General features: G+C 53.6%; 1 protein-coding gene across 2 annotated transcripts; it reads right to left on the bottom strand.

Moving 5' to 3' along the window:
- Window positions 1–275: 275 nt before the first annotated feature.
- GNG2 (G protein subunit gamma 2) lies at window positions 276–19664 on the bottom strand. Of its 2 annotated transcripts, none has more exons than XM_085060954.1 (4): window positions 19399–19664; window positions 2411–2467; window positions 1433–1548; window positions 276–717 (listed from the first exon to the last, which is right to left on the bottom strand). In XM_085060954.1, the coding sequence occupies exons 3-4, from the start codon at window positions 1517–1519 to the stop codon at window positions 589–591; spliced, it is 216 nt and encodes a 71-aa protein (XP_084917080.1). In that variant the 5' UTR covers window positions 1520–1548; window positions 2411–2467; window positions 19399–19664; the 3' UTR covers window positions 276–588. The 2 variants fall into 2 exon arrangements, with proteins under 2 accessions (XP_084917080.1, XP_084917081.1); XM_085060955.1 differs by lacking the exon at window positions 19399–19664 and adding an exon at window positions 8178–8344.
- Between the last annotated feature and the right edge of the window lie 1551 nt (window positions 19665–21215).

Genomic DNA, 21215 nt, shown 5'->3' with positions numbered 1-21215 from the left:
GAGAATAATAAAAAGTGGGGTTTGCTGGGAACACAGAGCTGCCAGTGTCCCCTCGGCCGCCCTGCTACGCTACAGCCAGAAATGAAAAAGCACAAGACCAAACATTGAGCAACAGCACAGCCACCTAACCTGTCTCTATATATCTGACAACTTAAATCAAAAATATTAGCTTGGAGAGAAACCAACAATATCATTCCAAGAAGGTTATACACATCCTTAGCAGTTAACTTTGCTCAGCACAGCTCTGGTGCTTTAAATATGGAACAATCAAACAATTTCATGAGCAGAAAAGTGACACAGATTTATTCTTTACATGGGTTTTTTTTTTTGGGTTTTTTTTTCTGTTTTTTTTGTTTTTCTCTTTCTAGGCAACTCTACAGACTTCAGATCTTTTGCCTCGCAATGCAGATCATCTGATTCCCCCAAAGGTGGCCAGGTTCTTTAAACATGCACATCTCTGTAGCTTCCAGGCCGTGTTTTTTAACTGATTTTTGTTTAAATTCTGCGGGCCAGCAGGTCGTCCCCATTCCTAAAAACTCTACATCAGTGTTCAGGGTGGCCTGAGTGCCTGTCAGGCTCCTGTGGGGTTTACAGGATCACACAGAAGAACTTCTTCTCTCTGAAGGGGTTTTCTGAGGCCGGGACTGGGGTCAATAGAGGGTCCTCCTTGGCGTGGGCTTCACAGTAAGCCATCAGGTCTGCTGCTGCTTTGGACACCTGCAAGGGAAGGAGCCCTGCGTTAGGGACAGGCTGGGGACATCCCAGCTGGACAGGTGGCACCAGCAGGGCTGGGCTGGCAGCATCAGGTCTGAGATAAGAAGCTGACCAAAGGCACGGCAGCACATCCCTGCTGGGGTTGGCTTCTCACCCCTGGGCTCTGAGGTGCTCTGGCAGGGTGAATTCCCATTCCCAGACTTCCCCATCCTTCACTTGGCTTTAGCATCCCTGCAAGCAGGAGCAGCCACAGCAGCATTTCCTGCCCTCAGCCACCAACCTCACTCTTATCCCAGACATGGCAGCAGCTCCCGAGCCACTGGAGCTCATCCCAGCCCTGGAGCACTTCTCTCCCTGGATTTAGGCTCTCAGCAAGGAGCTGAGATGCCCTGGGGATAGTCACTCCTTCCTGGAGCCACAGGGCTCCAGGTGATGCTTCCTCACCCCTGGAAGTGTCCAAGGCCAGGCTGGACAGGGCTTGGAGCAACCTGGGATAGTGGGAGGTGTCCCTGGCAGGAGGTTGGAACAAGATGGGCTTTAAGGTCCCTTCCAAAGCAAACCACTCCCAAATTCCATGATCCCATGGGTGAGGATCTCCCCCTGCCTTCAGCCAGCACCACCAGGACCACATATCCTCCACAAACACCACTTGGCTCCACATCCCAGCTCCCACCACCTCCCAGCATTCCCAGAGCCACCGAATCCCCAGAATCCCTACCTTTATCCTGTCGATATTGGCTTCCATCTTCAGCTGCTCCACCAGCTTGCGGGCTTGTGCTATGCTAGCAGTGTTGTTGCTAGCCATGGGCAGGCCAGGAGTGTTCCCAGGATGGGCTGGGGCAGGAACACACCAGGATCAGCTGCTGGGCTGCTCCAGACCCCCAAAATTGGGCTGGGATTGCTCACGTGGAGCGTCAGAGCCGTCGGAACGAGGATGGGAGATGCCAACCCAGTGGTGCCCTCCCCATCATCCCCAGAGCAGGGGGTCACCCTGAGGTGACACTGGGGCCATCCAGAGCCCAGCCTGCAGCAGCAGCACCCCAGCTGAGCTGCCCTTTGGTGTTTGCTGTGCCATGAAAGCCTGGGACAGCAACAAAAACCAGGGAACAGCCTCCCCCCAGCAGCCTGAGCTGCCGTGCCAGACTCACTCCCTGCCCCTGCCAATGCCCAGCGTGTGTCCAGTGTCCCTTGGCCTCCCTGGCTTTGTCCCTGCTGCCAATTTGGACATTGAGATGCTGAACAGGATGCTGGAGCTTCCTGTTTCTCGAGATTTCCAGCCCAGGCAGGCAGGGGATGCTCATTAAGGCCAGGCTGGATCACGGATGTTTTTCCGGCACCTTCCACCAGCAGTGAGCTCTGGCAGAGGCAGCAGAATTCCAGCATCTCCAGCAGTGTTTTCCAGCACTGCTCCTGCCTGCCAGCTCCAAAATGGGGTTTTTTGGCGATGTCCTGCACATTGAGACCCCTGGGCGATGGGACAAGCCCTAAAATAAGGGAATTGTGGTGTTTCAAGGGAAAGCTGAGGGCATGCCCAGCTCAAGCCCATCTCAGGGGGTTTAGTGTTTGGAGAGAGGCTCATCCTGGGATTTATAGCAAAAATCAAGCTGGCATTGCTGCCTGTGCTTGGAGGAATCAAGCAAGGGCCAGCCAGGGTTTGAGGATGAGGAGGGAAGGACAGGGAAGGGTTATTTTTTACCAGAATCCGATCTCTCCGCTGATTTGTGCCTCTAAAGGAAGCTCTGCTCCTCTTGGCCTACAAACAAAGAGAACAGAAAACGAAACTCAGCTCTGCAGGAACATCATCACAGCACCAGGGACCCTCACAGACACAGGTGCCACATCCCCAGCTTCCTCCCAAGTGTCCCCTGCCCCCTGCCCTGCAAGCCCAGCCCCCAGTGACACATTTTTGTTTGCATTCAGCGAGGTTTTCAGCACAGGAAGAGGTTTCAGGCAGCGGGCAAGTAGCCCAGGGCTGCTGGCAGCCACGACAAGGCTGGAGGATGCACAGGGACAGGGCATGGATTTCACTGTCTGCTGCACAGAGCTCGTGCTGGGGTGGGATGGAAGGAGCATCTCCTGGGGAATTCTGCCAGAATCCTCCATCCCGAGCTCCTGGCTGGCTCTGCTCCCCTCTGGTCCATCTCTCTGTCACTGCCTGAGGTGTAGCTCAGCCCCTGCATTGTTTCCATGCTGGTTTATCTCATCTCTCCCCCGTTTTTTTGTGGCTGGAGAGGGGTTTGGGCAGCAGAGTGCATCCCTGCTGCTATTCCTTCCCATTCTCCCAGAAAAGCCATGGAGTGTGCAGGTTCAGCCCAGGTGCTGCTGCTGCACGGTTTGGGTGCCACGGAGATTTTTCTAACGTCATTCTGATGGAATCCTCATCCCTGAGATCATCTCATCCCTGGAAGTGTTCCAAAAGGGTGGATGTGGCACTTGGGGACATGCTGGGGGAATGGCTAGGCTCGATTTCAGAGGGCTTTTCCAATCTTAATGATTCCATGTTGTGCCAAAGGATCTGTTCCAGTGGCAGAGGATCACTTCAGTGATTTCAGTCACTCCACGTTTAGGGTCCATGGGAGCAGGGAGGACTGCTGAGAGCATCTCTGGGGCTGTTACAGCCCTGATCCTTTAAATTATCCTATAGGTTTATAAATCATAAACTGCTGCCACCCTCCTGCAAGGAAACCCTTACTCCATCCAGCCCTAGGGGCACTAAAGTGGGGAAAACAGCCCCAAAAATAAGGTTAGGGAAGGGTAGGACCATCTGTGAGCACATGCCTGCTGGGACAATGCTGGGGACAACGTGGGGGACTCTGGGGCAACTCAGCCACCTCAGAGGAGCCTCCCAGGAGCCACCACACCCTCAGCCAGATGCTCTGCAGATGCTTCAAGCAGAAATGAGAACCAGTTTGGGGCCAGCAATGGTTTTAGAGCATTTCCACCCCGGGGAAATGGGGTGTTTCCTCCACTGTAAATAACAAAAAAGCAGCAGGTGACACTTCAGATTGAGGTTGTGAAATCAGCCCTGCACTGGCTCAGGGGGCAGGGATGGTGCTCAAACAGGGCAGCCACAAGAGCAGCTTGAAAATCCCAAAGTGAGGAGACCCCACTGTGCCCCTGGGAAGGTGTGGAGCCACCAGGAGCAAACCCAAACCTCCAACTCTTTTTGAGTGGATTTATCCTAGAATCCCAGAATTATTTGGGCTGGAAAGGATATTAAAGCTCATCCCATTCCACCTCTGCCATGGCAGGGACACCTTCCACTGTCCCAGGCTGCTCTAAGCCCTGTCCAACCTGGCCTTGGACACTTCCAGGGATCCAGGGACAGCCACAGCTTCTCTGGGAATTCCATCCTAGCCCCTCCCCACCCTCCCAGCCAGGAATTCCTTCCCAATATCCCATCTAAATCTCCCCTCTTCCAATGTGAAGCCATTCCCTGTGTCCTGTCCCTCCATCCCTTGTCCCCAGTCCCTCTCCAGCTTTTTTACATCCCTTTAAACCAACCCAACCCCTTCCACAAGCAGTTAATAAACCATAACCCCTCTGCACAACAAAGTACCACAACAACCTGGCAAGATCCCGAGTTGTAATTACAGTGCAGAGCCCAAAAGAGACAATATCCATGTCCTGGCCATGTTAAACATCATTAGCATGAAAATAATGAGTAAGCACTCATTAACCTGTGGGCTCCAAGGCAGGAATCCCATTATCCAGGCACACCTGCCATTCAGTGAGGGAAATAAGGCACTGCCTGTATTCCCCTGGGAGTGCCATGAAACTCCTTTCCTTGTGGGTGTGAGAGATAATGGGAACACCAGGAAACATTGGGAAGCACAGTGGTTTTCCACCTTATCCTTGGGATTTTGCTGGCCAGGGCCAAGAGCTGAGATCTGATGGAGGAGATCTAGAGATGAATTGGGATAATGCTGGCACAGCTCCCTGAGTGAGCTGAACCCAAGGGCTGCCATCCCTCCACCATCCTGGGAATGCCCAGATTGCCCAAATAGGATCAGGCAGGCTCTCTGCATCCACCACATCTCCAGCCCTGGCTCTGGAAGTGCCTGCCACTGCTAGGGAAAATGCTTGGAATTACAATGCCTGGAAAAGAAGCTTCCTTCTAAATGAATGCTCAAATATTTTGGCGTTTTTCCTCGGATTTGAGGATACTTTCCTGGGTGTTCTTTGGTTGACTGCAATGAGTAAAGAGGAACTGGGGGTTGAAGGAGAGGAGGATGCTCCAGCAGCTTGGCTTGGCTTAAATCTCTTCCCTGTGAGGGTGGGCAGGCCCTGGCACAGGTTTTCCAGAGAAAACCCTGGATTCCTGGAAGTGTCCAAGGCCAGGTTGGACAGGGCTTGGAGCAACCTGGGATAGTGGAAGGTGTCCCTGCCCATGGCTGGGATGGACTGGGATGGACTTTAAGATCCTTTCCAACCCAAACCATTCTGTAATTCTATTAAAATTGCTTGCAATAAATGCCTGGACACAGAAATTTTGCTGCTGATTTTTCCTAGTTGGTCCCTAAGCTCCACAAAGCCTCCTCATTTGTTGCTGTCTGGTGAGTGAAGAGCCTCTGGTCCATCTAAATGACATTTTCTTCTGTCACCAGCAGCCCTCAGCCCAAACAGGCACCAAAATTTGGGATTTTCGTGGGCAAACAGCGAGGCACATCCCTGACCCCTGATGAAGCTGCATCAGCTCTTGGTCTGCTCATTGAAGCTTTGCCAGAATTTTCATATTTTACCCAGGATATGGAGCAAAAAATGTGGATGTGGAGCATCCTGCTGGGATGAGCTTGGGGTTTAAAGTGCTCTGAGCTAAAAGCCACCCCTGCTCTGGGCCAGGGGACAAGCAGCCCTCCTCCATCCCAGCAGGTCCATCCCATCCACCAGGATTTCGGGATGCAATTCCACACCAAACGGCACATCCAACCCAACACAGCCACTGCCAAAGGAGCATTTCTTGCTGCTGAGCCCTCCTGCTAAGCTGCCATCCCATTCCTCCCTCCCAGCCTGGGCTCCTCAGGAGCTGCCAGCTCTGCTTGCAGGAGAGATCAGGCTTGGTTTGCCAGCTCCTCGTCAGCACAAGCTGCTGCCTGCTCTGCACAGAGCTGAGAGGCTCTGGAGCAGAAAGGATCCTGCAATCCAAGTGTTGGATCCATCACCAGCTCCAGCTCCAAACCCATGGAATCAGAGCTTAACCACCTCTGGTAAGTTTGTTCTCCTCTCTTAGTTGGGTTTTGGCTCAATGTCCATGTGGGTGGAGATTGGAATTCTGAATGTTTAAAAAAATGGCATTTCCCCATCCCTGGCAGTGTCCAAGGCCAGGTTGGATGGGGCTTGGAGCAACCTGGGATAATGGAAGGTGTGGGGTGGAAAAACAAGAGATTTAAAATCCCTTCCAACCCAAACCATTCCACAGTTTCATGATTTTAAGGCTGATTAATCAGTGCAATTACCCCAAACAGGCCCTGCCTTTACAGAAGAGCTCTCTCAAAACACAGTTTGCACTAGGCTGGGCCTGTCACTGTCCAAAGGCAGTCCCAACCCTGGGAAGAATCCCTGGAAAGCACTTCCTGACATTCCAAACTGGCACTGAGTGAGATTTCGTGGCTATCAGGAGGCACTTCCTGCATCTCTCCAGCTCTGAGGTCTTTGCCCACCCAGCTGTGCAGTTTAAACCTGTGGAACACATCCTTTCCTGCCAGCTGGAATTGGAATAGGCAGGGAGAGGCACTGGAATAGGCAGCTCAGTCCCTGGAGGGGTTTAAAATCCATGTGGATGTGGCACTTGGGGACAAGGGACAGCGGTGGCTTTGGCAGAGCTGAGGGAACAACTGGACAAAATGATCCCGGGAGGTTTTTATAACCTTAATGATTCTAGGATTCCATTTTCCAGGCTTTTTTTCACCTCCCAGTCAGGCTTTTCTCAGCTTCCCAGAAAACCCTTCTCTCCCCATCTGAACCAAAAGGAAAAGCAGGAATGAAAGAGAAAGTGCTGACACTGGCCAGGGTGAAACCTCTCTGTTCCCTCACCACAGAGACCGAAAGCAGCATCAGCCAGCCCTGACAACAGCTCAGTTTTGGGGTGAAAGCAGAAGCCTCCCTGCTCCTCAGCTTCAAAAAAAAATCCCAATTTCCATCCCTGATGCACCAGCATGTTCCACTCAGTAATAGCAAAGAGGGTGAATTCCATTGGGGCAGTCAGGATTTTGGGGAGAGCAGGGATCAGGCTTGTTCCTACCAAGCAGGCATCACCCAGGGGGGTTTTGCTCCAGAAAAGGTTGTTTTTTTGGGGTTGGGTTTTAGTTTTTTTGGGTTTTTTTGGTCCAGAAAAGGTGGGATTTGTCCAGCAAAGTTTCCAAGCTGGGTACCACAATGGAGGGAATTATCCCAGGTCTCATTCCTGCTAGGATTTCTCCTGCTCCCTGAGCTTCCCAAGAGCTCAGCCCAGCCCAGCTCAATGCAACCCCACCGAGGCAAGGAGGCTCTCCTAAAAATTGCCTTTTTCTCCCCCAAACCAGCCAGGCTGCAGCATCCAGAAGGAAAAACTGGGAGCAGGGCTGGTGCTGCTGGTCACCATCGGGCTGGAGCGTGGGAATCCCTCGTGAGGGGCTGGATGGCTTTGCCAGGCATCTTGTGGCTTTTGCTAAAAGCCATGGCTAAAAATAGGTGGCTCAGCTGAAAAAAAAAAATAGGAAAACCTGCTAAATATATCCAGAAAAGTATAAAAATACAACAGGCAAGGAAGAAAATAGCAGAGCCATGTTTTCCAGGGGGTGGGAGGTGGGATAGTCCCACTGATCCTGATGGGAATTACAGATCTGGCTGGGAAAGGAGCCTTGATACACCCAAATTCCAAATGTTTCACCCTTTCCTTAAGGAAAGAAAATGGTCTGAGCTCGATTTTTGCCTGTGGGATTCCCCAGGGCAAAAAAACCTTAATCCTGAGTGGTGGTTATAGCCACAGCTCCCAGCCCTTCTCTGCATGCATTTCATTCCCTTTCCCAGGTATTTTTAGTCCTGGATGTCCAATACTGTGTTTAAATCACTGGGAAGCAGCTTGCAGGTCAGAGATGCGCTGGCAAACATATAAATAAATAAATGAAAAGACAACAGAGTGGAAAATGAGCCTGTTTCCATGGCAATAGCTTCGTTATCCCAGCAGCATCCGATCCCTCCTGCCAAACGGGAGAGGTGGGATGAGTTCCCATCTCAGTCCCAATTATTGATCCCAGAATGATTTGGGTTGGAAGGGACCTTAAACCTCATCTCACTCCATCAGGGACACCTCCCACCATCCCAGGCTGCTCCAAGCCCTGTCCAACCTGGCCTTGGGCATTTCCAGGGATGGGAATTATCAAGGCAATGCAAAGCCTGTTTTCCCTACTTCTGCTCCAAAGAAAAAGCTGAGCCCTGGAATTGGCTCTGCAGAGAGCCTGGCTCAGGATGTGCCCTCCACCCACCTTGTGTGCTGAGCTGGAGCTGACCACGACTGCTGGAGCCCAGATGGGGTCAGGAGGCTCCAGCCTCACCTTCCCAGGCTGTCCCTTCTCTGTCCCTTCTCTGTCCCTTTTTCCTGGAGCAGTCCCAGCCCCGTGGGCATCACGTGAGAACCTCAGCTGCTTGTTTTCTCACCCTTAACGGCTCAAACCGAGGCAAACAGGAACCAACCTCCACTTCCTTTTTTTGTTTTTTGGGGTTTTTGAAAAAAGATTGTTCAGGTGAAGGGCCAGCAGGCTGGGACATCTGCTCTGGTCCCTCCTGCCACTGTTCCCACAGGATTTTTACTCTCTCCATCCTGCTGCCACAGGCAGGGAGCTCAGACCTGCTCCAGGGTTGGAAAAAGGGTCCAGAACCATGAGAATGCCACTGGGAATGCATCCACAGTGGAGTGATCCCTCAGCCTGCTCCAGGGTTGTTGGCTGGGGGAAAACCCAGGGAAAAAGTGTGGGTGAGCAAGGGACAATCCCAGCACAAGGGACAATCCCAGCACAAGGGACAATCCCAGCACAAGGGACAATCCCACACTGGAGCCCTGACCGTGGCCAAAGACTGGGGAACAAGGATGCTGAAATACTGAGGAATAAGGATACCCAAAACCCAAGGAATAACATGCCCAAATACTGGGGAATTCAGGGCTGCTAAAATCCTAAGGAACATGGAGGCCAAGATATTGAGGAATTAGGATATCCAAATACTGGGGAACAAGGATGCCCAAATATTGAGGAACAAGGATGCTGAAATATTGAGGATTAACATGCTCAAATCTTGAGGAATTCAGAGCTGCCCAAATCCTGAGGAACAAGGATGTCCAAAGCCTGAGGAACAAGGATGCCCAAATATTGAGGAATAGGAATGCTCAGCTACTGAGGAATAAGGATTCTGGGGAATTCAAGGATGCCCAAACACCAAGGAATACAAATGGCCATATACAGGGCAAAAAAGGAATTCCCAGATACCTGGGGAATAGTGATGCCCAAAGACTGAGGAATAAGGATGTAAAATCCTGGGGAATTCAGGGCTGCTAAAATCCTAAGGAATTTAGGATACTGAGGAATTAGGATGTCCAAATGCTGAGGAACAAGGATTCTCAAATGCTGGAATGGCTCCACCAGGGCTCAGCCCCACCACAGCTGCATTGCACCAGAAATGAAAATGCTTTAAGGTTTAATGGGGTTTTTTGTGTTGGGTTGGGGTTTTAAGGTTTAATAAAATGTTGAACAACACCCAGAGGCCACCAGGAGGCTGGAGGCTGCTGTAGCACACGAGTGGAAGGGAGGAGAACACAGAGCTTCAGAAATTCCCTGAAATCCATGGATGGATCAGAGTATTTTCAGCACACAGATCACAGAATCCCAGACTGGTTTGGGTGGGAAGGGAGCTTAAAGTTCATCCCATTCCACCCCCTGCCATGGGAAAGGACACCTCCCACTGTCACAGGCTGTTCATCCAGCCTGGCCTTGGACAATTCCAGGGATCCAGGGAGAGCCACAGCTTCTCTGGGCACTCTGTGCCAGGACCTCACCACCCTCCCAGCCAGGAATTTCCTCCTTATCTGCTCATCCAGCTCTGAACTTCTGACCTTCAATTAAGGGAAGCAGCCAAGAGCTATTATTTCACGTTAATTAACGGATCCAGCCTTGGGTTTCGGTTTTTAACGTCCTGCTCTTAAGTATTGGCCAGAGTTAGGATAGAGATCTTGATGGGAAGATGGGAAATGGGGATTGAAAGGGAAGATGGGAAATGGGGATTGAAAGGGAAGGGAAGATGAAGAGATCATTGCAAATGGAGTTGTTTCTCCCAGCATCACATTTCCAGGAGGATTTGGGTATTTGGCTGTGCCAACATCACTTTTCCAAGAGGATTTGGTAAGAGACAAACCAACCCCAAACATCACACAAATCACCCCAAATTCAAGGCTGGGGAATGATTGGGCTCCTCGATCCCAGAGATCTTTTCCAACCTAAATGATTCCATGATTTACCAATCCCTGCTGGTTGGCATGGGGATACAGCCACCCTGGAGGAATTGGGACAACACATTGCCCTGATTTGGCTAAAATATCCTATTTTAGGGGACAATCTCCATGTAACCACAGGGAATGGGAAAGGAGCATTTGGATTTGACTGCAGCTCATGCCAGCTTGCTGGACCCACCCCTCTGCAAAGCACCTTTCATCTCAAATAAACCCCAAATCCCTTTTTTTTTTTTTGCTAAAACCTCCCCTTTTCCCCCAAAAAAACCCCCCTGCAGCAGGCAAAGCCCTGAGCTGCAGAAATCCTCGTGATGAGAAATCATCCTCCCATGATCTCACCCCGATCAAAGCTTCACTAGGATTGGATTTTAAGTAACACTCACAGGGAGCCCAATGACCCTTTGCAGCCGCTGGGAATCACCCAGCAAGTTCCATCAGCAGAGGAAGAACCTCGTTAAGCAGCCCCATTAGTTTGAGCCCCTCCTGCCCCCCAGGAATTACCTGAGACTGCTTTAATTAGGTATCCGCCGTGCAAAAGAATTAATTAATTGGTGATAAGCACCTGAACCACATTACTCATAAGGCTCTATTTCAAGCTTCAAATACAGCAAACAGGTCACAGCCCAGCTGAGAGTGGTGAGAGAATTCCCAACGCTGCTGCCTGGTATTTCTCTCTTCCCATCCTTGTCGTGGAAGGAACAAGGCTGGGAATGTTTTTTACCTTTTTTAAAAAAATTTTTGTATTTATTTTCCTTCCATCCTTGGAAGTGTTCAAGGCTAGGTCAGATGGGGTTTGGAGCAAGCTGGTCTAATGATTTTCCTTCTTTATTCCCATCCCTGGGAGTGTCCAAGGCCAGGTTGGACAGGGCTTGGAGCAACCTGGGATAGTGGGAATCATCCCTGCCCATGGCAGGGGGTGGGAATGGATGATTTCAAGGTCTATTCCAAGCCAAACCATTCATGGATTCTATTTTTTTTTCTATGTTTTTCACAGCATGCAGAGCTGGTGCCTTTATAGCCACTACTCCAATAGTGGCTGCACCACATGGAGAAGGGAGTTTTGTGGTTATTTTTTGGGATTTGGTGTGTTTTAGGTGTGGGCTGTGGGGTAAAACCCTGTTATCTCAGAGCTGGGAGGGTTTCACATCTCTGAGACAGCCGTGAAGTGAGTAAAGCATCTGCTGGTGGCCACATCCCAACGTGCAGGTGGAGGATCCACATGGAATGGGGGTGGCTTTAGCAGGTTTCTGACAGGGAAAAAAAGAGGAAAAAGAGGGGGAAAAAAAAGGAAGAGAGAGGAAAAAGGAGGGGAGAAAAGAAAAAAGAGACCAAAAAAAAGGGAAAAAAGGAGAAAAAAGGAGGAAAAAAAGAGGAAAAAAAGGAAAAAAATTCCCTGTGTATTCTGCCTTTTCACAATCGATGACTTTGAAGAGGAATTTCCTGTGGCTCGTGCTGGCTCTGACATTTCACAGCCTGGCAAACCTGAGGCTGTGAGAGGAGGCTCTCCAAGCTGACAGCCTGTGGCAGGGCTGTGGAGAAAGATGTGGACAGGGATGTGGGCAGGGATCAGGACAGGAATGTGGGCAGAGATCTGGGCAGGGATGGAGGAAGGGGTGTAGAGAGGGATCCAGGGATTCAGGCAGGGATGCAGGTGTGGATCAGGGCAGGGATGCAGGGATGTTAGTAGGGATTCAGGCAGGGATGCAGGCAGGGATGTTCATAGGGATTCAGGTAGGGATTCAGGCAGGGATGCAGGCAGGGATCAGAGCAGTGATCCAGACAGGGATGCAGTCAGGGATGCAGGGCTGCAGGGATGAAGGGATCCAGACAGGGATGCAGCCCTGCCTGCAGCCCTGGCAGAGCTCTAACCGGGTCAGCTGGGCAGAATTAGGTTGTTGCTGCTGCTGCTGCTCGGTCGCCGAGCTGACCCATATTATCCCAATTAAATCTAACTCCCGTGCCCCGCTGCTGCCTCTTTTCCCCTGAGCCCTGCTGCATTCTGGGCTAAAGTAGGCCCTGGTGCTGGAGGCAGGGACACCTGGGTCCTTCCCAGGAGGACAGCAGGGCACGGCCAGCGTGGCAGAATTGGGACAGGGACACGGCGTGGGATTGAGGCAGCAGCAGCAGCAGGCTGTGCTCAGCAGCTTCCCTTTGCTCCAAGCCTGACCCACCTCCATTTCCCTCACCACGCTGCTCCTGCAAAACAGCAAAATTGCCTTTTCCCTCCCCAGCTGTGCCCTCGGAGCTTTTTCCCACACCATTCCCAGCCTGTCTCCATCCTCACCCACCCTCATCGCTCACTGACCTCCACACACAACATCTCAGCTTCCCTACAGAGCCCTAAATCCCTGAACCACCCCGTTACCCCCTTAAAACCCTGGCAGAGCATCTTCCTGCTGAGTCAAGGGCCCTGCTTTCCCCCCCATCCCGGCTGTGGAACGACACATGCTCAGCACACAGCGGGATTACGCAGGCGGCAGGAGAAGCCGCCAGCCTGGGCGGTGGTTTTGACACTTACACGGCAGGAAAGGAAGAAAGGATGGAAAATTTAAAGCCCGAGGAAAGCTGCAAAGCCTGGGTTAAGCAGGACAAGACTGCTGGATTCCTTCCCTTCCCATGCATGGATCACTCATGTTCCAGAGATCAATCCATGCCGTGGCCCCAAGTGCTTCATTTATCCCACTCCGTGTCCATTCCCAGAGCTTCCATCCCTCTGGAATCACTGCCTTTGCACCACGACGCTCCACGAGCTGCCTTCCCGAGGATAAACACCTTTCCCTGCCTACCTGCTGCTGGGAAACCTCAGTTCCAGCAGATTTCTCTATTTTTCCTGAGCTGTAAAACCACTGGAAGCAGCTGCTCTGTGGGGCTCAGCTCCAGGCAGGATGCAGGAGCAGCACGGATGCAAAGCCAGCCTAACTTTCACATCATTTAACAGAAACACACAGTTTTAGATTTTAGGGCTTTGATTTTAGGCTTAAAAAATAATAATCAGCACCTCCCTTCTTTGCTGCTTATACCTCTCCATAAGCCTGGCTTGCAGCTGCATTAAAATAATCTTTTTATTCCCTTTATTCCCTGTTTTTATTCAAGGTGTGGAGGGAGGAGGGAGGGAGAGTCGTTTCCCACCCCTGGCATTAACTGAGAAGGAGGGAAGCACCGGAGGAGGATACAAATCCTGGAGCAAGGATGTGAGGCTGAGCAATTCTATTAAATCAGCTGATAAATAATGCAAGGGATTTTGATGGGCTCAGCCCTGCCAGTGCTGCACAAACACCACCATCTCCAGGAGATGAAAAATCCAAGGGATGCAGCCCAGGCAGCCTTCAGGAGCTGAACCTGAAGCCTTTCCCAACACCTAAAGCTGTCCCAGGAGCTCTGTCCCCACCAGGTCCTTACCACTTCTACACAAAGCCATGGAATCCACCAGGCCTGGTCAATGTTCAGCGTTTGCCAAGGTGGGAAACCTCTGCTTGGCCAATTCCCAGCTGGATCTGAGCTGCTCCAGCAGCAGCCAGAGGGCTGGAGATGAACTGGAAGAGCTTCAGGTAGGTTGTGATGGCTGGTGAGCCCCAAACTAAGGACCCCAAACTGCTGCAGACCCAGCGAGGGGACAGGGAGTCCCTGAGAAGGAATGTGGAGATGTGCAGAAGACCTCACAGGACATCCTGGGGACACCTGCAACCACATGGGCTCATGGCACAGCTGTGGGGACAGTGCTGATCTGCCCTGAGTGCAGAGCAGAGATTCCCAAATCCCAACATCCCATCTCTCCCTGCCCTCTGGCAGTGGGAAGCCATTCCCTGTGTCCTGTCCCTCCAGTCCTTGTCCCCAGTCCCTCTCCAGCTCTCCTGGAGTCCCTTCAGGCCCTGGCAGGAGCTCTGAGCTCTCCCTGGATCCTTCCCTTCTCCAGGTGAACATTCCCAGCTCTCCCAGCCCTGGAGCAGCTCCATGGCCTCCTCAGGACTCGCTCTGGGCACTGAGAATTTTTCCTGTCCTCAGGAATTTCAAACCAAGCCCTGCCTTGTGAAGGTTTATGTGAAGGGGACCTTTGGCCCTAACAATGACAAATGTCCCAGGCTGGCACTGTCCTGGCATCCCGTGGGGGACAGTGGGATTGAGAAGACATTTTCCTGGCACCCCTGACTCTCAACACCTTCTTTATCCTCCTTCCCTGCCTTGCTTGCACCTGCTTCACAGGAAAACCAAAAACATTGGCTCCAAAGAGGAATTAAATCAGCACTGAGCGTCTCACATCTGCTGACAGCTGGTGCTTTCTTACCCAAAATGACCCCAAAAGCTCCATTCCTCCAAACCCACGGCTCCTGCAGTGCTCAGTCCACAGGAATTCACAGCTTCAGGGAGGATTTTAAGACAACTGAAGCCTGGGGAATCCCTTCAGCGTCCCTTCAGAATTCCCCTTAAGGCGATGACGCCTCAGGCTGTGGCTCTGGGACACCTGGCAGTGTTCCCTGTGCCATCCCATGGGATGCTGCAACAGGTGAAACACTCCTGAACTTCATCCAGCTCCTGCTGTCTCCTCAGGGACACAGCTCAGATGGGGGCAAGAGAAAAAACAGCTCCTCCCCATCACTGCAGGGACACTCTGCCTGTCCCAGGGGTGCCACGTGGGTCACACCACCTCGGTGGCTTTTCCTTGGCTGCAGGGGCTCCATGTCACATCTGTTCATTGGCAAAGGAGCTGGGAAAACAAATTATTCAAAGGGAATTGGCCAAAATTGCACAAGAATTTCAGGCAGTGGCACAGCTGCCCAGGGTGGAGTCTCCATCCCTGGAGGGATTCAAAAGCCACAGGGATGTGGCACTTGGGGACACGGGGCAGTGGTGGCCTTGGCAGTGCTGGGGGAATGGTTGGATTTGAAGATCTTAGAGGGCTTTGCCAACCTCAACAATTCCATGATTCTAAGCCTGAGGTTTCCTGGCACAGCAGGATGGACATGAGAGTCATGACAGCACCCAAATCATAATTAGCACACAAACCCACCCCTGCATTGTCACCATTTTCCCGGAGGTGCCACCCTTGGGATCACTTGGGATCCATGGGAAGGAACACCAGGGCTCCTCCAGCTGCTCCCACCCAGGAAGGCACAGCAGGAGAGGGAGGAGGGAGATTCTCAGCCCTGATTTACTCTGGGAATCTGCCAGAATTCCGTCCATGTCTCTGCACAGAGGCGCTGGTGGTGGCACAGGGTGCTGATGTCCCCATGGCACTGATGTCCCCACGGCACTGATCTTGAGGCACAGGAAAAGCAGGAAGCAGCCAGGCTTTGGAGCAGGGATTGATCCCCCCTGGCAGCAGGAGGAAGGACGCTGAGCAGCCCTGCAGAACCAGCAGCACAGAGCAGTTTGCAGTGGGAATATCCCATGCTCTCCCAGGGGTTTTTCCTCTTCCCAGGGACCTCATGGGATCCAGGAAGGAGCACAGATCCCTGCTGAGCTCCAAGGCTCGGGCAAGGCTGCTCCTTCCCCACCCAGATCCCTCTTAGCAGAACCTTTCCAGCCAGCAGAGTCACTCCTAGGGGACATCCCAGGATGGACAGAGCCAACTCTCCTTCCAAAGCCTTCAGGGGAGCAGGCGAGGGCAGGAAGATAAACCTGTTAAAGTGAGACTGCAGCCCAGCTAAAGGAGCTTATCCAGCAGCTCTGGGGTGTCCAGCTGTGCCAGGAGCAGCACTTTAGGAAGCACAGCAGCACCTCTGGAACAACCAACCTGCAGCTCAGCTGGATCAGGGATGCTGGAGGAGGATCCAGCAACACCTGGGGCTTGCCTTGGGTAAACTAATTAAGGCAGGTTCTAACGAGGATGATGATGACAGACAACAGGGGAAGGAAAGTGCTGAGTGAAAAGGCAGGGAAGGACGAGATAAGGTGAAAACTAATTGTGTTTGGGAGGATAAGCAGGTCCTGGTGCAGCTGCTTCCCAGGAATTATCCAGGGGATCTCAGCTGCGAGGTGCTGATTTTTTAAGGATTGGTCCGATGCCATTTCAGAAGGAATTTTTATATCCTGCTGGTGCTTGGAGTCCATCATTCCCACATGAAATGCAGAGAGGAGGGATTTTAGACTCCAGCCTCAGCATGGCTGTGTCCTCACCCATCCCAGATGGTCTTTTAGATCCTTCCCAACCCAAGCCAACCTTGATTCCATGATTCCCTGATCCTGCATCCAGCTGCCTCACTGCCTGCCAAGCGCCGGCAATTCGACATCTCGAATCAAAAACAGCATTAATTAATTAATCACTGGCCTGACCCAACACCATCTCAGCCACCCTGGATGGGGTTTGGAGCAAGCCTGACTTCCCCACGGAGCCAAATCCATGTTCTCCTCAGAGCTGGATCCTCTTCTCTCCAGCTCAGACCTGCCTCTCCATGGGGCTCAAGCCAAGAGTGTGAGTGAGGATGGGGTTTGGAGCAAGCCTGACCATGCATGTGGCACCCAGAAGGAAAAATACACGAGGAAAGCTGTGCTGGAAGCGAGCAGGGGATAAAACTGTGCAAGGACAAGCCCAAAAATTCCCTGGATAATGGACCAGGATGCACCCACACCCTGCTCCATGGAGTGGGGCTCCATCTCCCACTGCCTTCGCTCCCATAAAGGGCTGAGTGAGAAACCAAAGAGGGAGAAACTGCAAGAAAAGAGCCTGAAAAGCAAGAAAAACTGCAAATCCACCCTGATCCCTCTGCTCGTTCCTGCTGCTGCCGTGCTGGCTCTGAGCACACATGGACACATCCCAAATTCCCATCCTGCTTTCCCATCCCGCTCTGGGCACGGGAGAGGAACACTCAGAGAAGCCACACCGAGAAGAAAACGCTGCTTTTCCCAGGATCAATCCCTCATTCCCAGCCCCAACCAGGGTAATCCAGTGGATCCCTGCAGCACCACAGTGTTCCCATCTGGAGCATCCCGGCTGGGATGCCCGGGATGGAGCAGGACAGCCACCCCGGGCTGTGCTTTTTGGGGACACGGGGGGTCCGTGGGGCTCCAGCACCGTCTCTCCAGCCCTAATTACTATGGAAACAGGCGGCGCCGGCGCCTGGCTGTCCTCCTTCGGTGACTCACCGGGTTTCGGGAGGAGAAGCTCGGCCATTCCCCTGGAATTCCAGCGGCAGCATCCGCGGGGCTGCCAGGTTGGGATGGCGCTGCCTGCCCTGCCAAAGTTGCCTTTTTATCGCGTTTCCCACTTGGCACGGGGTGGCAAAGCAGCAGGCGAGCTTGGCGATTAGTAGTAATAATAATAATAATAATAATAATAGAGCTTCTTAACCAGCTTGCAGCCATCAATCCGTGGGAATCCCGCTGGGATTGCCTGCTCCTGGTGTTGAGAACCCCCATGCCATGAAGCAGCTCAGCTGTCATCTCCCCCAGATCCAAAATGTGCCCCACAAGGCCACCAGCGGCTCACAAGTGCCGGGACACCCCATGGGATCCTTGAAACTGATGTATGAACCATTGGGAGACAAGCTGGCAGCTCCCAGGGAATTTGGGAGAGAGGATGGACACCGTGTGAGGCTCCTAAGCTGGGAATATCCCATTTTGGAGGCGAGGCTGCCTCCAGTGGTTATCCAGGTGATGCTGAGACTGCCAAACTCGTGTCCCAGGTGAGCAGCCGGCAGCACATTGCATCCCTGCCTCCTCCGGCAAGGCTGGAAATGCCTAAAAAATCCCCAAAACTGGTGCCAAGGAGCAGCTGGGGCGATGCCCAGCCTTGTAGGGCTAACAGGGGAGCTGGGGTGGGATGGGCTGAGCCACATCCTGGATCCCACAGCACGGGGTGAGAAAAGCCCCATCAGCACCTCCAAACCTCCTCCTGGAGAAAGGCTTGGCCCCAGGGCTTTCCTGGCAATAATTAATTGAGTCATATTTCAATCCAGCCAGCGGCCATATGGTAGGCAAGAGGATTAAAATCGCACGCTCCAGTTGCATCCAGGGAAATCCAGTTATGAGGAAAAACCCTCGGTGCCTGGCTCCAGCCTGCTGCCAGGGGATGTGCTGCTGCCCCAGCCCCTTCTCCTGGATCCCTGGTGAGGAGATGGATCGCTGGCAGCTCGGGAGGCCAGAGGGAAAGAAGGAAAAATAATTCATGGGAGCCGCAGCAGTGGCAGCTCATTGCTGCTCCGAGGCACTGCCCTCCGGGTGCCGTGCTCTAAGTTCATTAGGAACTCATTAGGAATTGATTAATGAGGGGGTACGGCTGTGCGTCAGGATTTGCCTTAAATATAAATCATTTTTCCACCAAGGAGGCAGGAATCATGGAATCACTGAGTGGTTTGGGTGGGAAAGGACCTTAAAGCTCATCTCATTCCACCCCAGCCATGGCAGGGACACCTTTCTCTGTCCCAGGTTCTCCAAGCCACATCCAACCTGGTCTTGGACAATTCCAGGGATCCAGGGGCAGCCACAGCTTCTCTCGGCACCCTCACAGCCAGGAATTTCCTCCCAATATCTATTCCAATTCTCCCCTCTGTCAGTTTTTTCCTGGATTCCCCTCCCACCGGGGCAAGCGAGCCCTGGACCAGGTTTCCCTGAGCTCAGATTCCCAGCGATTTTCCCGGGAATCCTTTTCCCAAAGCACTGCGGGGAAAAATCAGGATTTTGATAGAAATGCTGGGGAAAGGGTGGATGCCCCTTCACTTGCGCGGACATCACCCCAAATCCCTCCCAGCCAGGCTGGGGCTGATCCCAGCTGAGGCTGCTGCGGGGATTTGGGGTTGGGAAAGTCTCCCCGTTCCTTCCCACGATTAAAAAAAAAAAAAAAAAAATCGGGGAAGAAAAGAACACTACGTCTCATTCATGCAGGGAAAAAGCCTTCCCTGTGATGGCAAATCAGTTGATTAAAGAGGATCAAACCCTCTAAATCCAACCTTTGTTGGGAGACTGAGCTCCCCGTGCAAGGCACCTTCCCCGGCGGGGTGAGACCCCCGCGCCCATCGCCCCCCGAGACCGTGGGGTCCCCGTGGGGTCGAGGGGTGCGGGGATTGGCTCCGTGCGGGATTTTGGGGGGATTTCCCCCCATTTGGGAGCGGCTCGGTCCCCGCGGGGGTCAGTGCCAGCGGGTGGCGAGGGTGGGGACCGCCCTGCCCAGCCCCACCAGCGCGGCCAGTGCGGCCAGTGCCAGCCCTCCCAGTGCCCCCAGTGCCCCCAGTGTCCCCAGTGTCCCCAGCCCCGGCTCCCCCCGGCTCCCCCCGTACCTGGAGCGGGCGGCGGTGCCGCGATCCCCGCGGGGCGGGCGGCAGCGGGACGGAGGGATGGAGAGAGGGATGGACGGACGGACGGACGCGGGGATGGATGGATGGATGGACGGATGGATGGAGGGAAGGATGGAGGAAGGGATGGAGGAGGGAGGGCCGGAGGGATGCGGCCGGAGGAGGAGGAGGGTGGTCAGCAGCAGCCCCGAGCGGCGAGTCCCCACCCAGCTTTGTCTGCGCTCATCCCGCTGCCTACAGGAAGCGGCTCAGCCCCGACTTCCTCCTCCTCCTCTTCTCCTCCTCCTCCTCCTCCTCTCCTCCTCCTCCTGCTCTCTGCTCTGCCATCGCCCGGGGTTTGCGGATCGCTTTCGCCCAGAGCCGCTGCCTCCTGCCCTGCCCTGCCCGCAGCCTGCGCCGCTCCCTTCTCCTGTCCCTTCCCCGTCCCGCTCCCTTAGATGGTCCCTTGTCCCTGTCCACCCCATTGCCGCCCGACCCTGCACCCCACACATGCTGCGTGCCAAGCCCACAACCCTCCCACCGCGGAGCCCCCGTGCTGCACCCCACACTGCGCCCACATTCCCTACAGCCAACCCACCCGCACCCCAAATATACCCTCTGACCCCATCTCACACCCTGAACCTCCCCCAAACCCATCGCACCCCCTAAACCACCCCTGACCCCATCCCTGCTCCCACAGCCCCTCCGAATCCATCTCTACCCTCTCTCGCCCCCCACAGGCTCCAAACACCTCATGCCTGGATCCCCCATGTCCCCTGAGCCCCCAAATCCCTGGATTCCTCCCATCCTCTCCCCGACTAAGCCCCAATCCCCCTGGCACACCCAGACCCCTCCCTGTCCCTCAAATCCTTCCCCACTCTAAAGTTCCCATTTAGCTCAGGGGATCACTCAGTATTTTATATTTTTTTTCCCCCGATCGATATGACCCCACAGCCCAGTTTGGGGCATTTCAGATGGAAGATTTTGGAGGCACAGGGTGCTGTTTGGGTTTTAATAAGGCAACTTTTCCCTTTCCTCCATCTGCCCCATCCCAGCTGTGTCCTCACGGAAATCCTTCCCGGGAGGGTGGGGAAGCCCTGGAATAGAATTCCCAGGGAAGCTGCGGCTGCTCCTGGATCCCTGGAAGCTTCCAGGGTTGGACGAGGCTTGGAGCAACCTGGGATAGCAGAAGGTGTCCCACGGCAGGGAGTGTTGGGAACAAGATGAGCTTTAAGGTCCTTCCAACCCCTTTAAGGTCCTTCCAACCCCAACCATTCTGGGATTGTATGGAAGGAAATTCCTGTCCCCCCAGGCAGGGCTGGGGCAGGGAACCAAAAAAACAGCCCCCAAACCAGCCGAGCCAGCGCCCTCAGCAGCAGCAGCCCCGCGGGATGCAGCTCCCTTTGGGAACATCCCGAAAGGGTGACACCGGGGGACAGCAGGGGACAAGGGCGCTGTGTGCCACCCCAGCCCCGGCCAGGCTCCGCAGGGCGCTGGCAGAGCCGCGCTGGCTGCCACGGACCGAGCTTCCCCTGCGGTTTCCACAGCAACACCGATGACTGATTTCCTTCGATGACTGATTTCCTCCTCTGCCCTGCGCGCGGGGCGAGGCAGCTCAGCCCTGGCACATCACCCCGACACCCCAAAAAGCCACCCCGAGCTGTCCCCGCAGCCCTGGCATCACCCTGGAACCCCCTGGCACCCAGCGTGGAGCTGGCAGGGTCACCCCACCCCTCCGCGGTGACCCCAACACCGCGCAGGGGACCCGCGGGGCTGCGTTAATTAAAAATATTGCATCCAGTGATAATTCCAGGGTGCCAAAA

This window comes from Lichenostomus cassidix, chromosome 5, assembly GCF_008360975.1.
Source record: "Lichenostomus cassidix isolate B80296 chromosome 5, HeHo_3.0, whole genome shotgun sequence".
Classification (NCBI taxonomy): Eukaryota; Metazoa; Chordata; class Aves; order Passeriformes; family Meliphagidae; genus Lichenostomus; species Lichenostomus cassidix.
This window is presented reverse-complemented; position numbering and strand designations above follow the sequence as displayed.